This window comes from Pangasianodon hypophthalmus, chromosome 14 (genome assembly GCF_027358585.1).
Source record: "Pangasianodon hypophthalmus isolate fPanHyp1 chromosome 14, fPanHyp1.pri, whole genome shotgun sequence".
Taxonomy (NCBI): Eukaryota; Metazoa; Chordata; class Actinopteri; order Siluriformes; family Pangasiidae; genus Pangasianodon; species Pangasianodon hypophthalmus.
In genome coordinates, this window is record NC_069723.1 from 17,484,764 (window position 1) to 17,506,990 (window position 22,227).

A 22,227-nucleotide genomic window follows, 5' to 3' on the forward strand; every position below is an offset into this window, starting at 1 on the left:
AGAAACAAAAATTGGTTGAATGGTTAAGGTTCTGAGTTACTGATCAGCCAGTCAGTGGTTCAAGCTCCAGCACTACCAAGCTGCCACTGTTGGGCCCTTGAGCAAGGCCCTTAACCTTAACTATCTGTTCCAGGGGTGCTGTGTCATGGCTGACCCCAGCTTCCTAACAAGCTGGGATATGCTGCTAGTGTGCTTTTATTTAATTTTTTCTTTACCAACTTTTATTCTCTCCTTTTGCACACACCTTTATTATTCATCTCCACTGATCATTTATGACTTTTGGATCTACTGTGAATCACGTATAAATCACTGGTAGAGTAAAACCCTGTTGAGCTACAAGTTGTAATCATCACAACATTTTTCTGCTATACACTGAAAAACATTCTTTGCGTGCTTGATTCATCCTCGTGAAGGCATGAGAACATGTACAGTCATGAGGAAAAGAAAGTACACCCTTAACTAATCGTTACTCGCTTAATGACTGTGGAAGTAAGAAGGGTGTACTTGTTCCCCCCGCCCTACATATTGAAATCTGGTGTGCATTTTCTGTTGTCACCTGAGGTTATTTGTTCATGTATAGAAATTATTATTTAGGCCCTGATAAATAAAAACAAACACTTGAAGGAGGGTGTAATTTCTTTTTCCCATGACTGTATGCAACTAGGCATATAAAAACTGTTCTTCATTAAATTAGAGGAAAAAAGAATTCTGCTGTATGGGTGTTGGGTACTGGCTAACTTTATGATGGAGGTGAATCATTCACAATTATCATAAATTAAATCATAGATTATTTTTATTTTAAAATACAAAATGAATAAAATATGCATAAATAACTATGAATATAGTAGTAATGGCAGCAGGGTGATGTAGCAGGTATTATTGCTGCCTCACGGCTCCAGGGTCTCCAGTTCAATCCTACTCTCAGGTTGCTGTCTGTGTGCAGTTTCTGTGCATGCTCTTCCTGTGTCCATGTGGGTTTCCTCCAGGTTCTCATGTTTCCTCCAATCTGCCAAAAACATGCAGGTGGGTGGATCCGCTATGCCAAATTGCCCCTAGGAGTGCTTGAGTGTGTGAATATGTGTGTGCATGGTACCCTTTGATGGACTGGCATTCTATCCATGGTGTATTCCTGCCTCATATCCATAAAGCAGTTACTGAAAATGAATAATATTATACAGAGCTAGCCTAAGTCACATATGCTCTTACATTACATACTCTTACATCTGGATTAGCCTAATTATAATGTGAATGATAATATGATCAGATGAGCACCACACCCTAGGCTAAATACAGAGCAAAAGATCTCACCAGTAGAGGGGGTTAAAAGTTTTTCTAGTATGACTCTGAGCTCTGATCCCTGAGGAGATGGCAGTTTGTGGTCATGTGACAGGAGGAGTGCAGGGTTTACTTGAAACCTGTCAGTTTGCAGAGTGCTGCGGGTGAGAGCGCAGTGCGTGGACCTGGCCAGGGATCAGCACCGTTTAGCTCATGATTATTATGCTGATTTGTTCATGCATGTGACTGAAGACTTTGCATGAACCCATGCCGGGTGTTTTGCTGGGCTTCCCTTCGGATACGAACTTTTCAGACCGAATATGGAGTGCACGGGTTCACACACGGTCAGCTCACCTCGTGATGCGTCCTCGTTGGAGGGGAAAATTACATTCGGCTCGGTGTGGGAAGAAAACAGTAACAGAGAAAGTGGCATTTCTCAGATGGGAAAGTCACTGAGAACTGACAGCGGGATGCCCCACGTGTCACGTGTCGCCCCCGTGACGTCACCCACATCCGCCTCGCAGCGCGTGAATCTGCCCGGTGTTATGGACGCAGAGGGGAGAGTGGATGAGTCCAGACTGCGGATGTACATATTTAAAAATGGTAACATTAGACCAGTGATGATGTGTCCCAGTGTTGAATCCACTTTATTAGGAACACCTAACGTGTGTATAATCTGTGGCTGTTTAGTGCTCCAAAGATCCGTATCTGTATTCGGATTTAAACCCGAATTGGGCGTGGTCTAAACAGGAAGGCTTTTTTAAAGTAAATATGAAAGCTCCTAGGGAGCACCGTGGATTAGTGGTTAGCACGCTTGCCTCGTACATCTAGGGTTGGGGGTTCAATTCTTGCCTCTGTCCTCTCTCTGTGTGTGTGATCAGGGGTTTCCTCCCCATTTCAAACACATGCATTGTAGGCTGAATGGCATCTCTAAATTTGTCTGTAATGGGTGTGTAGTTGTGCCCTATGATGGATGAAGCCCCCACCCCAAAAAAAAAAAAACACAGAGGTAGAAATGTCAGCACTGACAGTTCCTTAACTTCAGCTACATCACTCAAGTTCATAGTCTTTAATAGAATAGACTCAACTAGACATGTACACGGCACTGTTCTTAAAATCCCACTTGGGCAGATATTTTTGTTAGTAGCTGCCTGCTATATTTTCTAATCAACTGAGTTGGTTCTATTTCCTAAAATGTAAACAAGCTACTAGCCTAATTTAAACTACTGTGGCCCTAGCCAGGCAGTTATGTACAGGATGCTGTAAATGCACTGCGCAGTGCTGTCTTTCTTTCTTTCTTTCTTTCACAATGAAGCTTCACATCTGACCACACGCTCACACCCACATGAAAGTTAAACTTCCCTCTTATGTGACTTTTTTGTGGTGTCCCATGAGACCCCAGTCCCGATGCACTCTTCTAGTAACCTTTCTTAAAAAAAAAAAAAAAAAAGTGTGCCTCCTATTCGTATTATCTGTTAAATCCAAATAAAGTATTGCATTTGGCTACATCCTTTATCTACACCTACTGGCACTCGTGTCATATTTATCTTGTGCCAAAGCAACATCTTCAACAAATACCTCTATCATTGCCATCTCTTTGACATCCAACAATTAGCACACACAAACCTACCTTAAATATTGTTGTCTCCACTTTCTTTGCACATTGTGTAATTTGTGTTACTAAACGCAGTGCCTAATTCATGCAGGCCTGAACTTCTCAGCCCATTATTTAGATAACTGGAAGAATCAGAAGTGCCCCACTACCTGAAAACACAAATTTACATTCAAGAAAATCTCTCACAATCATATGACGGCTGTTTGTTCTTTGACTGATGGTGTGCTAAAGTCAAATGCTAAATTTGTGCATCCACAAATTGACTGAAAAGGTCTGTTTGTATGGCTGCTATGCCAATACACAAGTACAGTGCACAACCCTTGTCACGTTAACATATGTGCAAACTAATGGAAGAGTTTTGTGAGCATGCTGACCACAGAACTAGTCATTAACAAGAGAAGTAATCCTGTTGTATCATCCATTCATGCATTGGAGTGAATATACTTCTAACACAGGCTGGCCTGCCTCCACCACACATGCAGATGAGAAATTTCCCCACATCGTGAACAATTGTGAACTGGCATTAGTGATACTGGTCTTCTTGTTTTTACATTGCTATGAAAATGATAGCGGGCTGGATCAGTGTGCAGTGTTAATCATGTGATACACTACCTCGGGGCAAATCCACGGAAAAAAGGTAACAAGCAAATCTTATTTCACTCACAATGCCAAGGAATGGCATCACTGAATGAAAAACAACATGTGATGCAAATGACAGTGCCTCTTTTTATGTTCTACATGCCTCTCATCTCCAAAACACATTTTATTCAGTGGCATTTTATTCACAGCCCATAAGACTTACATAATAAGATTCATTTAAGACCTTTAAGAAGGGGAAAAGTCCAGACAGAGGATTGTGGGTTTTGTTTTCTGCTGACTTGTTCATACTGGAAAACAATTAGTATGGTGAAATGCTGAATTGGATCAATGTCTCTATCTAGACAGAGGTTGATTCCAGAAAGTCTCTGTGCTGCATGTGCACTTAAAAATTTTCAACCCAGTGTTTTTTATATACAATATTTTGTATATTTGTTAGTTTGTATTTAGTTTACAGAAGTGCGCTTGTATTTAGTTTGCAGAAATGTTACTTTTAATAGATTTTCGATTAATTAAGTTGCTATTATTTAGGCGCCTGACTAGAGCATGGGACTCTTGATCTCAGGATTGTGGGATTGAGCCCTATGCTGGGTGCCAACCCCAGCCATTTGGGGTGCTCAGGCTAGTGCACTCAAAGTGCTGGTCCCAAGCCTGGGTCAATGGAGGGGGTTGTGTCAGGAAGGGCATCTGGTTTAAAACCTATGCCAAATCAATATGCAGACAATGGAAGGTTATCTGCTGTGGCGACCCCAGCCGAAAGAAGAAGAACATGTTGCTATTATTCATACTTGTTATTTTACATTTTCCAGTGTGTGATGTTTAGAGCCCTCTGCTGTAGGCGAGGTTGATTGCAATTGCAATAAAAACATTCACAAGCCTTCCTGCTTACCTAAAACATTACCAGCTTCTTTTGGTGAGACTATGTATGCCTCAAGAACTGCATTTTTGGGAGCTGAGCAGCAAAGCTTTAGCTGTAGCCAGTTCTACTTCTGGGCCAGAAAAATACAAACAGAAGCCTGACACAAACGATCTAGCAAAATCTGCATAGCAATGCATAACAATAATAACTCAATATTTCTAGACTTTATGATTAGAATAAGTTGATAAACACATTTAAAAATGACAAATTGTACATCTTAGTTACAGATGCAGATTTTTCATTTATACTATTTACTTTATTTTCAACTAGTCTTATTTCTTACTTAAAAAAAGTTCAGTACTCAAAGTTATGTTCACAGTGAAATGCTGTCCGGTTTTAGCCTTTACATTGTCAGTAACAAATTCCTGTAACATTAGCAAAGCCAAAAGCTTTATCATTTCTAAGACCCAACCTGCATAGGAATTGCACTAGAGGCTTACTAAACCTGCTCAGTGTGTGTGTTTAGGCGGTGTGTCTCCAGATGAGCGAGGCCTGGTGTGGCGCTTCTTATTTGGAATGTACCCGTGCAGCACTACAACTCTGGAGCGCACCCTGTTGCTGGAAGAGATGTCAGTACGTTACAGTGTTATGAAAAGGAAGTGGCAATGTCTGCTTCCTGGAGCTGTTCGTCTTCGTCTTAATGGCACTGATGGTAAACTTCATTCTAAACATTATGCCATTAGCTTTGAGGAACTAGTGGATTCTGCTCTTCAACTTATATTTTTGTATAACTCGATATCCCTTTGTAGTTTTATACAGGTATAACCGTTTTTTCCTCCTTTTTTCCCCTCATGCCTCTTTTTCTCAGCTGAGCTGGTAGCAGCAGTGCAGCATTTTGAGCAGAGACAGGAGAGAGAAAGAGAAATACAGCAGTACCAGTACAAGTCAAAAGAGGTCAGGGAAAGGATTTCTTTCCTGGAGCTTCAGGCACAGGTAAAACTAACATCCCCTGCAAGCAAGATTTTAAAGCACTATGGCACCAGCTACAGCCGATTTTAACATAACCTCATTAGGCCCATCAGTTCTTGGGTAGTCAGTAAGGCCTGTGTCATACATATGCAGCTATATAAACAGTCATTCCCTAACCAGCCTCTATATTTTTCTTTCTTTATGTTAATTAGACAGAAAATGAAGACTTGACCATGTCTGAAAACTTGAAGGAGCAAGTTTATATCTGACTCTTACAAAGTGCTGACACTGAAGATTCCTTTCCAAAAATACTGACAGAAAACTTTACACAATTACAGAAATTACACAACTTTTAAAATCTTTTTATGTGGAGCATCTGCCATACAAGAGCCTGTGTAAGTTGTTACTATAGAAATGATAATATAAACTATTCATCTAAACCTGTCATTTGAATTATAGCCATCACTATTCTCAGAGCTGCTGTTATAGAAAATTAATCGACATCTGCTGACCAATCTGGATCAAAAATCAAGAATTCAAGAATTCTGTGGAATAAGATCTCTTGGGATGAACCCATAGGCTCTTTAACTGTGAGGCCACTGTTTGACTGGTGCAGTGTATCACTGCAATTCATATTACTTACAGAAATAACCGTTTACTCAATTTACATTTGCCTACTTAACAAAAACAAAGTCACTGTCATATTTTATGAGATGTACCACTCTGTGATTGGTCCAACATGATGATGCAGACAATGTAATGACTGCTTTATGTGTGTCTTTCACAGCAGCTTTAATAAATCAAACAGTTAGCAAATGGCAACTCTTGAAAAAAAAAAGAACTTAAACATATACCAAGCAAAAGTTTTTTTTAAGTAGGCTACTGTTGTTATTTATGATGAGCAAACATTGCACGTGGGTTAAGTAAAAGTAAAATACCGCCATAACCACCCCTGTGGCTTAGCAGCATCCGTGAGAAAGCACCTTACCACACTTTCACAAACCACATTTTCCACAGTGTGTAACAGAAGAAGTAATACTATGTCCAGAGGAGAAACAGTGATTTAAACAGTGCATATATGCTTTTAAACCACTGCATGCATTGGTTTAAACCAGCGGTGTGCACAGGTGTTTGAATACCAGATTAACTTTCTGAGGCAGCAGTACTTGAATACTGAAATCACTATTTGTTTTGACCTTTATCCACAGAAAGTCAGTGAGAAAATATAAAAAAAGAAAAGGCTGTGTCAGCCAGTATTTTGATGCATAGTGCATTGCGGTTTTGGTGTGCAAGTTACAGTAAGTCTCGAGTGCTTTTTACGCATGCAGGCAGAAGCAGGCATTCAGATATGAAGCTCACAGGATAAAAGATAAAATACATTTCCAGGATTGTTCAGTACAACTCCTTTAAAAGTCTCAGAAATCAGGTACATCAGGTTTGCAGGTCAAAACAGAAGAGACTCAGTTTGTAGGACATTTCACAACTGCTCTGTGATAATTTTCATTTTAAATGCATAATTTGGATACTTTTGCTAGGTTGGTACCTTAAAACTATATTAAACTCAAATATAATAATAATTCTTAAAGCATTCTGCACAATTGCGTGTTGTTAAAGTTGCCTTATGAGAAGAGCTTTAATGGTTTCTACTGAAACTGAGTCGCTCTTCCTTCCTTTTTCCAGTAATGTCCTGTTTATATCTTTCTTACTTCTTTCACTTTAGTGCCACACGTGAGGGTTCAATGCATGAAAAGACTTATTGCTTTTTCTTATTTAATTGTACTGTATTTTCATCTTTGTAGGTCATATTTGAACGGGTGACTTTTGACCTCGAAGAACTTCAGGAGGCTATACGCATCATTGACAAAGATGTCCCGAGAACTGATAGAGGCCTGGCCTACTACAAGTATGCCATGTCAATTTTATTTCTTTCTTTCTAAGAATTTGTTGTGCCTCGAATACCTCATTGTAAATTATTTACAGTGATCCATACCATCTGAGTGAGTCCGCTGGTGATTCTCTCAGTGAAGATGGCGCAAAGCCACTGTAGAGCCACTGCACTTCATTATGAAATTCAAAATAACAGGGTTTCAAGTCCATAATGAGTACAAACTCACTCTATTTTGTGAACACTGTGTTAGTAACTCTACAAATGGACTGAAAGTCTAGAAAGGCATTAAAATATATTGATAGATGTTTTAACTGCAAACAGCTGTTATTGACATAATAGCAAGACGTCCTTGTTGCCACACCACTTAATCAAACAACCTTGGAGATAAAGGTCTCCTATGTCAAAGGACACACCTTACATTCCAGCAGTACTGGACATTAACAGACAAATGATTAGACTAATGATTAGGAAGATTCTCCGCTGCAAGAAGGTCATCCCAAACACATTAATGGCCCGATATTCTGCCATGACAGTGCTTCTAAATAATTGTTTCAATACAGCTGATTATATACAGAAACGCTTCACTTTTTAGGGAACAGACCAAGATATTAAGTTAGGAAAACTACAACAGACACTTTTAATATAGAGAACTGTTAACTGTTTGAACCATCATTGTGTATGTTTACATTTTGACAGGTAATAGAACGACATCTAGTGGTAAAATCTTGAATTTCTGTTTTTTCATTTAAGTTGTAAAGAAGTACATACAAGAACAGTACCTAGAGACATGCCTCCTGTACATGCAAACATGAAACAGTGTCAGATTTCCAGGCATATACAGTATGTCTCTGAGTTGCTTATCATCTTTAAGCATAAATTACCATTTAGAAAGAATTTTCTTATTGTACCTGTATCTTTGTATCATATAATATACTGTAAGGTACTCCGCCAGCAGCCAAAAGAGGGCGACAGCAGCACACAGTTAGAGCGGCTATTCAGGAAAACTCAGTTTCCCAGAATCCTCCAGGCTAATTAACCTGGATTGCCTGCACCTGCCAGGCAGGATATTTAAGGCCAGCCTATGGCACAACCCATTCACACCTTTGTAGAGGGGTGACCAGTATGGTATATCAGGGCTTTGCTTGGGACAAAATTAATATGAAAAAAAGGAAAACAGAATGAAAGAAGGGGTAAGACAGAATTAGGGCATGATAAGAAAGAGAGACAATCTAGGACAAAGATACAAAACAGAAGTGAAAAGAAGAGAAAAACTAAAAGATAAAAATATCTTTGATAATATGAAAAACAACCCTGAAGAGTTCTAATTTTCTCCTTCAGGAGCCTATACCCCTTTTTGTTGTTATCTTTTCCCTGTTTAATAAAGAAGGTTCCTTTGAATATGCCATTTTGGTGTCTCCTCTGGTTAGTTTTTCCTGACTCTGCTTTGTAATCATGGTAGTGCATATGTGTCAAAGTCTTGAGATCCCTGGTTCAAATCCCACTTGAGGCTGCCTTGTTAAGTGTACTAATCACACCCTTCCCTTCCCTTTAATTTCACTTCCATAAACCCTTTTTGCCCAGTCACTCATTAGCAAGCAGGTGTTTTTACTCTGTGATTGGGTCCGTGCTTAACTGTCCCATTACATACACACTATATGGCCAGAAGTTTGTAGACACCTAAACATCACACTCATATGTGATTCTTCCCCCAAACTGTTGCCAGAAAGTTGGAAGCACACAATTGTATAGAATATCTTTGTATGCTGTAGCATTACAATCTCCCTTCACTGGAACTAAGAGGCCCAAACCTGTTCCAGCATGACATTACCCTGTGCACAAAGCGAGCTCCATGAAGACATGGTTTGCCAAGCTTGGAGTGGAAGAACTTGAATGGCCTGCACAGAGCCCTGACTTCAACCCCACTGAAAACCTTTGGGATGAACTGATCTCAATGCTCTACAATCTAGTGGAAAGCCTTCCCAGAAGAGTGGAGGTTATTATTTTCTGTTCAGAAAGCATATATGAGTATTCACAAACCTTTGGCCATATAGTGTATCTTAATGGCTATATAAGAACTGTTTATTTCAGAAATAGTTAATAATGGTCACTACATTTCATCCACCACCTCTCAGTGATCTGTGAAATTTGAATGCAATGTCTATAATTTACAGATTAACAGTCTGATTGTGTTACACTGATGGCTGCTTAGATATACAGACAAACTGTAAGAATATGGTTAGAACCAGCATAGAGGCCTAAAATTTCACACTCACCGCACCCAGTTACTCACATGGACAGATCCAGATATAGAAAATGATTGTATCCACTTGTTATATCAGATGTTGACAACTACTGATCATTTTTTTGTTGGTGGAAAATTCTTTTGGAGGATAACACCATAAAGCTGAGTCTCAACAGTGTTTCCATTAAATTAAAGAAAGAAATTCACCAGTATAATTTTCTGAATAATGAATAACAAAACTTCAAACTGTATATAGACTTAATATGTATGTTTACATAAAATAATATTTGTGAATTGGTTGGTAATTATCTCACTACTGATAACTACTCACTATGATAATTATTATCGTAGTTACTTTCTCTGATAAGAAATGACAAACCCAACACAAAAGTTACTTTTTTCAGAAGGTTATTTTGTGAAGTAAAAGAAATGTGATATGTGTGGGTTTTTTCCATAGGGACGAAGGCCTGGGTAATCTATTGGTGCTGAGAGATATCCTGACCACCTATGCTGCTTTCCACCCAGGCAAGGAACACTCAAACACCACACCTACTTTTCTTTAGTCAGGAATACTGTCCAAATTTCTGACCTCATTTTCATTTTTAGTCGACTTTTTGCCTTTCGCTGAAACGTTGATGAATATGAATGTTTCTTTCCCTCTTCCTCACTCTCTCTCAGAGGTCAGTTATGCCCAGGGTATGAATGATCTGTGCAGTCGGTTCCTGGAGGTTCTGGATTCAGAGGTGGACACATACTGGAGCTTTTGCTGTTACATGGAAAAATTTTCAAGAGACTTCTGTGCTGATGGCCTGCACCGCAAAATTGGTGGGTTTCTTTAGAGAAAGAACAACTGCAGCTGTATCTCCATATTACAGAGAACTATGATATTTGTTTGTATAAATATGAAGTGTATAAAATCATGTAAACTATTTGAAATGTTCATTATTATCTATATATATCACAGTGCCATAGAATGCTTAATTCTGATTGGTCAGAAGGTGCTAATTTTCAGGAGCTCTGACAGTAGTTCTAATACATTATTGTATATGTAGAAACAGCTTACATACTTACATACTGACTTTTATAGTGGAGGATCCCCATAAACTGATGTAATAAAATGTGTAATTGTTAATATGGTGCAGTTTTCTTAGCATTTTTGGAAGGAGTTTCCAGTGTCAGCACTTTTTAACAGTCACAGTTAAAGTCGTTACTTCATGTTTTCAGGATGAAGGATTTTGTGCTTTCTGGCTGGAAAATTACTGTGGTGTAAAACAAATAAAACTCACTGTGGGGTGCTGTTATAGGAAAATAATCAACTTCAGGGTGGTAACAGTAACTCTACTTCATGTTGGGCTGCATCACACCACCCCATTATTGATTATTTTTCTATAAAAGCAAAACCCCAAGGAGTTTTATGCCTTGCTTATAAAATAATGAAATTATTAAATTCGAACTTGCTTAACATATTTATTTTTAATCAGAATTGGAGGCAGCTTTGCTAAAGGAGTTGGACCCTCATCTTCATGCTCATCTTGTAACAGATAATATGGACAGACTGACATTCTGTCACAGGTACACATCAGTTTCACCCCTCTTGTCTCCTTTTTGTCTTATCCTGTCTTACTAGCACTTCCTTCACAAGCATGTGTAGTGATATTTTATTATCTGTGTATCACTCTGTTTATATCCTTTTCTCTTAAAAGTGTCTGTCTCTGTGGTGGTGTTGCTGTGCAGGTGGCTGCTGCTGGGTTTCCAGCGCGAGTTTGAGCACAGTGATGCTCTCCGGCTGTTTGAGATTCTCAGCTGTGATCATCTGGAGCTCATTTCCCAGCAGGTGGACCGGGCACGCTACCAGGAGAGACTGGCCTACAAACACAGCCTTCGTAAGAGTTCTCAAACCCTCAGTAGTAAATGTAATAGGAAGCTTTGTTCAAATTTTTCATTTTGGTAGTTTTGATTTAAGAATTTGCTTCGAGGTTTATCAAAAGTAATTAAATTTCCTGTGCAACTAGTGAAATATGGGTGCTGACAGGCTATAGTTGTGTTCATTGTAATTAAGTGCATTATAATTTGAATTACTAGAACTGATTTGCAGGTATACCTTTCACATATTATAGATGCACATTGTTGGAAAAAAAAAAAAAAAGACTGTAGCCCATCTGTTTTTATGAACTTGCCAGTTCTTGCCTTTACCCCATCCATCATCAGGCTGGGACCTCCACAGATCCTCCACAGACTAAATAATAATATTTAGCTGGTGGGTTATTCTCAGTACAGCACTGACACTGGCAAGATACTGGAACAGTAGTGTGTGTGTGCATAGCTCTGGTGAGTGTATCAGGGACAGCAGTGTTGCTTGGCTTTCAACACAGCTTTGGTGCTGGTTTAAGAAATATCTGCAAACATATCCATCCAACAGCAGTGCTTTGGTAAGAAATCTACACTGATGCAGGGTACAGGATGATAAACACAAACTGTGCATGAAAAAAGGTGAGCTCTGGTTTCTACCAATGTACCTACAAGGTGAGTGACAAGGTACCCATGTCTACTAAAGTGATCAATATGCATAATATTAGTGGCCTTAGTATAATAACAGTTACAGTATGAGAATGAGTGCAACCAAATCTGCCCATAATAAGGTTTAATTTGCTTTTGCTGTTTTCATAAATTACATAAAAATCTGGTTCCAGATCAAAGAATATGTATTGTATACACTACAAAGTGCAATGGAACTGTGTTTAGTTAAAAATAATAATACATTTAGTGTAAAATGTTTATACAGAGTGTAGTTACAGGATTAGTACTGTCATTCTAGTGATTTGTTCCACATGGATTTTTTAAATTCTGATTGGTCACCCTAAGCACCCATTATTTTTTGATGACCATTGATTTTCTGGTTTTGCTTTGAGTACATATAAAATTGTAAAATTAAGTTGTGTATTTTATCCTGCATAATGCTGTATAATCCTTGCAGAGGATGAGCCAGTGACAGGACCTAAGTCCATTAACAGAGAGTTCACGTTTGAGCTCTTCATCTGTGCCACCATTCTGCTGGAGAACAGAGATTCACTGCTCAGCTGCAGAAATGAGGTCCAGCTCCTGCAGTTCACAAACAGGTTGCTGTTCTTTTCTTTCCTTTCTTTTTTTCTTATGTCAGTTCCATTCCAAACAGCACTCTAAGGTTGTCCTATAAATCTGCGCTTGAGAGTGCATGGGCACAAAAGCCTTTAAGACATGGTGTCATTAATTTGCACTATCGTGTGTGACGTCTGGTGAAACTTTTGAACATTTTTCATTCAAAATTCAAAACATATTGGTAGTTCCTTCACAAAAAAATAATAAATTGTCTAAGATAATTCTAAGAAATATGTATGTGTTACCATTGTAAAGTCAATTATTCATAGCCTGTGTACACTCTCTCTCTCTCTCTCTCTCTCTCTCTCTCTCACATACACACACACACACACACACACAGTACCAGATCACACATGTCACATATTGTGGATGAGTCTGGTTCTTCTCATGGTTTCTTCCTTTTGTCTCCTCAGGGAGTTTTTCCTTGCCACCATCACCTCTGGCTTGCTCATTAGGAATAAATATAAATTAAAATTTTCTATCTGGATTTCTGTAAAGTTGCTTTGTGACAGTGTCCGTTGTCAAAAGCACTATACAAATAAAATTGAAATAAGACACATCTGGCACATTTGCACATTTGCAAATGCACAGGTCACTTTAGTGTACATACATATACATACTGTATACATACGTACCTACATACATACATACATACATACATACATTTTTGTATGCTCTTGTTTTGTCTGCACTCATTCTTACTCCCTTATCCCCATACACATTGTTATACTGTTTGTATAATGTATTTATTGTTCTTGATATGCATGTTTTTTGGAATAGCTGCATCTCATTTCCCTGCACTTTTGTACCTGCTGTGAATGTGCATGTGACAAATAAATCTTGAATCTTGACCCTCCATATAAAATGAGACAGGTAAATCATTGGTTTAATCAGTAATTTTATGGTTTTGTTCTGTATAATGTGGGACCATCATACTCTTCTCTGACAAGGTTAATTACTGAAATTAATGAGGAAACTCATTTAAATAGTTTTGTCTTCATCAGTGCTCTCTAATCTAAAAAAACTCAAGTGTTGTGATTGGTCCTGGGCGATATGGCAAGGGGTTAGTGTTAAAACTGCATGGGGGTGCTCATGAGTACTCTTGCAACTGGGACATGCTATGACCTTACTGAACTCTTGGGAACATGTAAATGAGGACTGCGGTTGCTCACTTTGGGACTGGTGGATTGTTTTTACTAATTACACTGCTTTATTGATTTTATTAGTAATAGCATACAGTATTTAATTTAAAATAAACCTCTGTGTAGCATCTTATTCGATTTGCCATACTTTTAACATTTGAGACTTACTGTTTCCTGTCTGTGTCCAGTCTGCAGGGGACTCTGGATTTGAACAGCAGCCTGAAGAAAGCTGAGGAGCATTTCTACAATTACTGTAAGCGCTCAGCCAGGGATTGCCTGAGTGAGCGCTACCGGAGACACAAGAGCAAAGAGGAGCCCTTCCTCTACCAGCTACGCAACCTGTTCTCCTGAGCTAAAGGAGGATTTTCTGGACATTTCTGGAAGAGGCTAGTTAAAATGACTGATAACTGAAAGGTAGTTTGTTCTGTCAGGTTTGAATTTCTGGGCCTTTCTGAGGAAGGAAGTTTGTTGTAGTGACAGATATGTTAACATGGCTTTAAACTGAATAATGCTGCTTAGAAAAGTGACTGGTTTATTGAGAAAGTGATCATTCAATCTTCTGTAGCATAAGGAATATTGAGATGAATGTCTCCTTTTCTTGTTGAAAATGTATATGTATTAGTCTGATACAGTGGCCCCTAATCCCAGTCCTGGTGAGTCTACACAGTAAAATCCCCAGTATTAAATGAACACTTACAGTTATTTTAACACAGCGGTCTTTGGTGTGCTGTGACTAGCAGATTTTTGTGTTCTGTGTGCTCTATGCTCTAACACACATTATGCATTAGTCACACAAAACAAAAAGGCTGACACTTTGGGTACTGCAGATGCATGAATGTCCTAGAATTTAGATTGTGAACCACTGATCTGTTATCTGTAGGTTATGGTCCAAGCACCACCCCAAACACCAAAGGCCTGATTTGCACAATGTAAGCATGTAGCAGGTAAAAAATATTTTGTTGTTACAAAATGCAGAGGAAACATTTCAGATACAAGCTGTATTTAGCTACATAAAGGCATCGGTAAATAATTAGCTATTTAAGGTAGTCAGTGAAATCCAGTTAAAATTTAGCATTTGATAATTCACTATTGTGATTTTTGTTATAAAAATAATTTGTCAGGGATGGGGGACTGGAGGTTATCGCACTGTTTTTTTACTTTTATTTTATTTATTAATTTTTTTAATAAAATAGTACAATGTTAAATAATTTTTAAACATGAACTTTAATATTCAGTTGATTTAAGAAAATTAATTTTTAATTTTTAAAATTCTATTACAGGATTATGCCCAGGTAATGTTGAGTTGAGGTTGACTAGGTGGAATAAGTGTAAAAATGGGGGGGTTAAATAATAATAATAATAATAATAATAATAATAATAATAATAATAATAATTACTTTCACACAGAGTCCAAGTGTCCTCATCTTGTTTTGTGTCCATTGTGGCAGTTTGTGTCCGTTTCCATAAATACTGTATATACTGCTTATAACGGGTATTTTAAAAATAGAATTAACATCTGTATTTCTATAAAAGATATCAAAAGAGATGTCATGGGTTAATAGAACATCCACTGCTAAATATAAAACATATAGTATTTGGATTATATTAAACATTAGTATTTGGATTGTTTTGAAGAATATACACTACACAGATTTGTTCTGAAGGTTTAGGCCAGACCCCTGTGTCTATATTAGAGTTTGGTACTGAAAATCTGCTGCTGCTTGACTTCTGAGTCAGATTAGATCAGTATGCACTAATAGAAACACACATATATACATAGAGTTGATGTTGTTCTCAGTAGAAACTTATGTGTAAGATGACCAGTGCACTGCTGCTTCTAGAAGAGCCTCTGTGGCGAATCACAGTCAATAGTTAGCAATGCTCAAGTGTCAGTGTGTCAGAAATGGACGTCCCACTGGGACTTTGTCTTTTTTTGGAAGGTGTGTCCTGCTGAAACAACCTGCTGCTCAACATGATGTAAAGGAAATTGGAAAATTCCTTTTTCGAAAGCTAGAGAAAGAGCTTTTTTTAAATAAGTTTGTCAAGTTTCAACACATAAACAAAGCGTCCTTGTGTGACGGTGTTGGGGGTGTTGTGAGGGAATGGGAGTGTCATTTGTGTTTTATTTTAAGATTACTGTGACATTTAAGTAACCTTAGCCATGTGAGTCACTGAATCATTGAATAAGCCTCATAGTGTAAGTTTTTTTCTGTACTGAAATGAATAAACTGAGTGTTATATGCATTTTTATCTGGTCCTCTTCTTTTTTTTTTTTACTAAACTCAAACAAGTTTCAGTTTCAGAGGTTCAGTGGTTCTGAGCTTATCACTTCTGAGCAAACCCTTATCTAGCCTCCTGCAGCCGAGCAAGTCAACTAAGCTGAATGATACCTTAATGTTTAAAAGAAGACTTAAAAATATAAAAATATACATAACACTCCATCCACACACATTATTAAGAACTTTGAATGAGATGTATCTGGTCAAAATGCATTCAAACAACACTCAGAGCATTATTCCTGCATTAGTATTAGCAGTGGATTATGATCTGCGAGTATGTTGCAGACACTTGGCCTGAGCAGAACACATGAGCAGTGCAGTCTGGAACTTTCTCTGTGTGGTGGGATCAGGTGACTGAGCGCTGGAATCTCTCTGGCTGCTGTGGCTATATACACAGAAGCGTCTGGAGCCTCGGTCTCTGATTCCAGCGGGACAAGAGTGTGAACAGGTCAGCAGTGTTGAGGCAGGGCTAAAGCCAACCTACATATTCCATACAGTTATCTCTGAAGTTTCCAGGAAAGGTAAAAGTTTTTCTCGGAGGTGTTGCAAACGGCCTGCAAAAGTGGCTTTGCTTCATGTTTTTGTCTGTAATGTCCTTTTGTTTTTAGTTTGATATTGCTGTTGATTTTTGGCTGTTGGCTTCTGCTTTGCCAGCTGCAGAATTTCAGCGTTCTCTGTCATGCCATGTCTCACATTCTGTGCTTTTGCAGAGGACTTAATAAAAAAATGCATAAAATGAACAATGAAGCCTAATTTGAGAAATACACAATACATACAGTATTAGAGTATTTGATTCATAGTTGTCCATGTAAATTAATAACATGGAATATATTTCACTATCAAACCTGTATTTATATATCATAAATATGAATGATAGGCTTCAACTGTAATATTTGCCTCAAGGCATTGCCTAAGATATGATTTAGCCCTAATGTATATTAACTCTCTCTCAACTGGAATACTCCTTTTTTCTTAACAGCAAAGTGAATCAATGGGCTGTAGTTGAATAAATGATCAGAATAAACACAAGCAAGGATAATTCTACTAATAATCAATCAATAAAAAAGAAAGAAACACAAAATCACAGTTGGATTTCATACCAGATTAGACTGGTGTGAAATGGACTTAGTATGGCAGTTATACAGTAAATTTAGACTTAATGTAGTTTCCTAAAGTTCACAAAATTTACTGGATACTGTCCAATCCTATCTAATCTAATCCGGCAACCATCTCCCTCTCACCCTCTCTCGCTGCAACCAACTCACATTTGTATTTAGTATTTTTAATTTTATTAGTATTTTTAATTTGCTGAAAAAGCATCATGCTATTGAACATCTATAATGTTATGGCAGCGTTGCAGTTTTTATTAAACAATCTTCAGAGACTGGTACAAAGTTGAAGAGAAAGAACAATATACCCATTTTCATATTCTGCCGTACTCTCTTATCGTCTTAGGCTGCTCTGGGAAAATAACCTGCTGCTGAATTTTTAAGAGATAAATTTCTCCCCTTGAAAATATCCAAAGACAGTTATAGGTCTAGCTTATGTTTACAGTACAGCAGAAGGTCAACATACGGTTTCTGTAAGGCTGTGATGGCTAAAAGAGTCCTGAAAGGTTAAAAGGCAACAACACATATTACATATTTTTTGGCCCTGTATACTCAAAGCTGTACGTGCAGCAGTGGCTTTCTAAGATCATGAATGATAGTTAATTGAAAAGACAACCTCAATGGGCTTAGCAGCATATTCAGTGGAAATGGGAATTTTCTGGTTGGACATGACACGTTTATATGGTTATTACTACTATAGAGTCAAATACTATCAAGCAGGTGCTCACTAGCACTTTCTAAATCTGTTGACATCTTTGGGCAGTGTGCCCACGTTGTGTCCTATTTATGACAACAGCTGGACCTGAGTGCTCTCTCTCTCCCTCTCTCACTCTCTCTCTCTCTCTCTCTCTCTTCTTTTCAGAAATAATGTCTAAAGGTCCAGCAGTAGGCATTGACTTGGGCACCACCTACTCATGCGTTGGCATTTTTCAGCATGGCAAGGTGGAGATCATTGCCAATGATCAAGGAAACAGAACTACCCCCAGTTATGTTGCCTTCACAGACACAGAGAGACTGATTGGAGATGCTGCCAAGAACCAGGTGGCCATGAACCCTAACAACACTGTGTTTGGTAAGACAGTGTACATGCAGTGAACCACCATGGGATCTCTTATGTACCCTGTATGGTTGACCAATGCTTGATGCAGTGATCTCAGGCAACCAGGAAAAGAAAATTATGTACAGTTTTGTTTTTTTGTTTTTTAGATTTGTACAGTTTATTCCACTAGATGACATAACAAAAACTAAATACTAAACAATGAAATTCAAGGGTATTGAAAATAGGATTTAGTGGAAAGACCTCCATTGCTTTAAATATCTTGATTAACATCTAAAATTTTTTTAAAGGTTTAGAAGCTATGAACAGATTCATTGTAAGATATTGACCCTTTCCATTAATAAGAATAATGCTAGCAGATTTGTTCTAGCATAATATACAAATGTAAATATGTAAATAGATCTCATTGTACCACACTGTAAATCATCACATTGTTTCACAGATGCCAAGCGCTTGATTGGTCGGCGATTTGACGACCCTGTGGTGCAGTCAGACATGAAGCACTGGCCTTTTAAGGTGGTGAATGATGGAGGCAAACCCAAAGTGGAGGTGGAATACAAGGGAGAGATGAAGACCTTTTATCCTGAAGAGGTGTCCTCTATGGTCCTCACTAAGATGAAGGAGATTTCCGAGGCTTACTTGGGCAAAGTAAGATGAATAAGAGAAGCCAGCTGTTTTCTTATGATGAATCTAAAGGACTGCATCATAATTATACCACTTACAAACATGATTTACAAATTAAAACCAAAAATGAAATAAAACAAACAGCTACCCTTATGACGCAATGAAAATATAGTAATAAAAATGCAGTGTAATATAACATACCACAAAATATTACACAGCACAATATATGGCTCAGTTAAAACAAAAGACTTATCAGCACTACATATAACAATAAAACTGCAGTGTGCATTAATGAGAACCACTATACTGAATCAGGAATCTAAGTGAAGTGAACTTGCAGCTGTCAGAATAACATCCAGAGAACAGTCTCAGCGAACATCAGTCTATCTATGTTCATCAGAAATGTTTATCAGAAATCCATGTTAGATCAAGTATATCTAACTTATTCATTACTTCTCAATTTCTTGCCTCATTAGACTGTGACAAATGCTGTTATCACAGTACCTGCCTACTTCAATGACTCCCAAAGGCAAGCCACAAAAGATGCTGGTGCCATTGCTGGCCTGAATGTCCTTCGCATCATCAATGAGCCAACAGCAGCAGCCATTGCCTATGGGCTGGACAAAAAGGTATGCTGATATTTTAACCACTGTCCAGGTGAAACAAATGTGAATAATAGCGTTATGTTAAAAAAGGAGACTATTTATTTTGGCTAAATTGACTGAACACTGACTGCCACATGTGCAAAGCTTAAATTGTTGTCCATTGCCTTAGGTTGGTTGTGAACGTAATGTTCTCATTTTTGACCTGGGTGGTGGCACCTTCGATGTGTCCATTCTGACCATTGAGGATGGCATCTTTGAGGTCAAGGCAACAGCTGGTGACACTCATCTTGGAGGTGAAGATTTTGACAACCGTATGGTCAACCACTTCATCGCTGAATTTAAACGTAAATTCAAGAAGGACATCACAGGTAATAAACGTGCAGTGCGTCGTTTGAGGACAGCTTGTGAACGTGCCAAGCGCACACTGTCCTCCAGCACACAGGCCAGCATCGAGATAGACTCACTTTATGAGGGTGCCGACTTCTACACCTCCATTACGAGGGCGCGCTTTGAGGAGCTCAATGCTGACCTGTTCCGTGGTACTCTAGAGCCTGTTGAGAAGGCCTTGCGTGATGCCAAGATGGACAAGACCCAGATTCATGACATTGTCCTTGTTGGAGGGTCCACTCGCATTCCCAAGATCCAGAAACTACTGCAAGACTTTTTCAATGGACGTGATCTCAATAAGAGTATTAACCCTGATGAAGCAGTGGCCTATGGAGCAGGTACGTGAAATCTCATCCTCAACTAGTACTTATACATTGATAAAATTCATTGATAAAATAAATTTCAAATTTATTCAGTTTTTCCACATCATGCACTGTGACATTCAAACCTTCCCATACAGCTGTCCAGGCAGCAATCTTGTCAGGTGATAAGTCAGAAAACGTCCAAGATCTTCTTCTGCTGGACGTCACTCCTTTGTCTCTGGGGATTGAGACAGCTGGAGGTGTCATGACTGTGCTCATTAAGAGGAATACTACCATCCCTACCAAACAAACCCAGACCTTTACAACCTACTCAGACAACCAGCCTGGTGTGCTGATCCAGGTACCCCTTGTTGACAGCAGATGATTCCCCAATTATAAGTCCATCAAAACAGCATCACTTGCCTGATTTCTGGCTTTAGCTGGTCACTTATAGCTTTAGCTGCTATAATAAAGTGTTCTTTGTTTGTCAGGTATATGAAGGAGAACGAGCCATGACGAAGGACAACAACATTCTAGGCAAATTTGAGTTGACAGGTATTCCTCCTGCCCCCCGAGGTGTGCCACAGATCGAAGTGACCTTTGATATTGATGCCAATGGCATTCTCAACGTGTCTGCAGTGGACAAGAGCACTGGCAAGGAGAACAAGATAACTATCACTAATGACAAAGGTATCAGCACAACTCAGCCTCAGAAGTGCAGATAGACTTTGTTTTTCTCTCCCACTTTAATGACTTCTGGCTCTTTCAGGCCGTCTGTCCAAGGAGGACATTGAGCGAATGGTGCAGGAGGCTGAAAGATACCGTGCAGAGGATGATGTTCAGAGGGAGAAAGTCACAGCCAAGAACACTCTTGAGTCCCTGGCCTTTAATATGAAGAGCACAGTAGAGGATGAGAAGCTCAAAGACAAGATCAGTGCTGAAGACAAGCAGACAATTGTGGACAAGTGCAATGAGGTTATTACCTGGCTGGACAGGAACCAGGTAAAGACACTAAACCAAAATCGATTTTACAGATTTTGAGCTCTTTATCCTGTTTTCCACCAAGTGCTGCAACCTCTGTGATTAGTAATGAAGCATAAGAGTTTTGTGATTTGCGAATAACTTTTATGGTTTACAATGTTTTCCCTTTGGAAAACTGTGTTGAGAATATTTGTATAATTGCTTTAAAACCAACCAGAATAGAAACAATGTTTGTCAGGCCACAGTGCTGAACTGATGGAATCATGACTGTGTATTAAGTTGTGTTTAATCCATCAAAATAATTTTTACCTATTTATACCTATTTATCATTGTTGGAACTAGGGAATTCAGAGTAATCCTTATTTCAAATATGAAAGTTCCATTCATTTATTGAATTGATTTATAACAAAATTCTAATATTTCATTTGTCTGCTCTCTTTTTGTCTCTGATGCTGTGCCAAAGACCGCAGAAAAGGATGAGTATGAGCACCAGCAGAAAGAGTTGGAGAAAGTGTGTAATCCCATAATCACCAAGCTTTACCAAGGCACTGGGGGTATGCCAGGTGGAATGCCTGGTGGCTCAGGTGGGTTCCCTGGAGGTACAGGTGGTAGTGCTTCCTCTGGCCCCACCATTGAGGAGGTTGACTAAACCTAAAACCACACCAGGGAAGAGAGAGAGAAATCCACGCATCAGCTACACACAACCAGGAGTCCTTTTCTTCAACACATTTCACATTACACTCTCATTAGGACTTGTTAATGGCAGCCCGTGCCAACTGAGACCAACATATAGCTTGTGACCAAATCCGATATTTCTCTGACATGAAGCTTTACGTGTTTTTTTAATCATTAAACTTCAGTGCATCTTGTAGTGATTGGTCACAATGTGTTCTTTAGGTTAGGTTGAGATTATTTGTGCCATTTCTTCCACTTTTGTGACTTCCTTACAGATGTCCTCCCCATTCTCCATAGCTCTGTGGTAGCACTTCAATAAAATAGTATGGATTCTCTTCATCTATGTCTGTGTGTTTGTGTGCAATCAAAAGTTTGGTCTTGTTGTAATGCTCTGTGTGCCTAAAAACATAGAACATGAAATAATAAGAATAATCTGTCTTTTTTTCCATTTCTCCAAAATCTCAAAGTGCTTTACTTGCAAAAGAC

General features: G+C 38.6%; 2 protein-coding genes across 2 annotated transcripts; both read left to right on the forward strand.

Annotated features, from left to right (window-relative positions):
- The first annotated feature begins 1,378 nt into the window (after positions 1–1,378).
- On the forward strand, positions 1,379–16,522 carry si:dkey-238d18.4 (TBC1 domain family member 15). The gene is made up of 10 exons (XM_026935155.3): positions 1,379–1,878; positions 4,873–5,058; positions 5,215–5,339; positions 7,115–7,218; positions 9,903–9,970; positions 10,124–10,270; positions 10,927–11,017; positions 11,180–11,328; positions 12,420–12,561; positions 13,911–16,522. Exons 1-10 carry the CDS (start codon positions 1,596–1,598, stop codon positions 14,071–14,073), a joined length of 1,458 nt encoding a protein of 485 aa, XP_026790956.3. The 5' UTR covers positions 1,379–1,595; the 3' UTR covers positions 14,074–16,522.
- Positions 16,389–22,080, forward strand: hsc70 (heat shock cognate 70). The gene is made up of 9 exons (XM_026934766.3): positions 16,389–16,522; positions 17,973–18,182; positions 18,610–18,815; positions 19,268–19,420; positions 19,566–20,121; positions 20,244–20,446; positions 20,577–20,775; positions 20,855–21,087; positions 21,530–22,080. Exons 2-9 carry the CDS (start codon positions 17,978–17,980, stop codon positions 21,713–21,715), a joined length of 1,941 nt encoding a protein of 646 aa, XP_026790567.1. The 5' UTR covers positions 16,389–16,522; positions 17,973–17,977; the 3' UTR covers positions 21,716–22,080.
- The last annotated feature ends 147 nt before the right edge of the window (positions 22,081–22,227 follow it).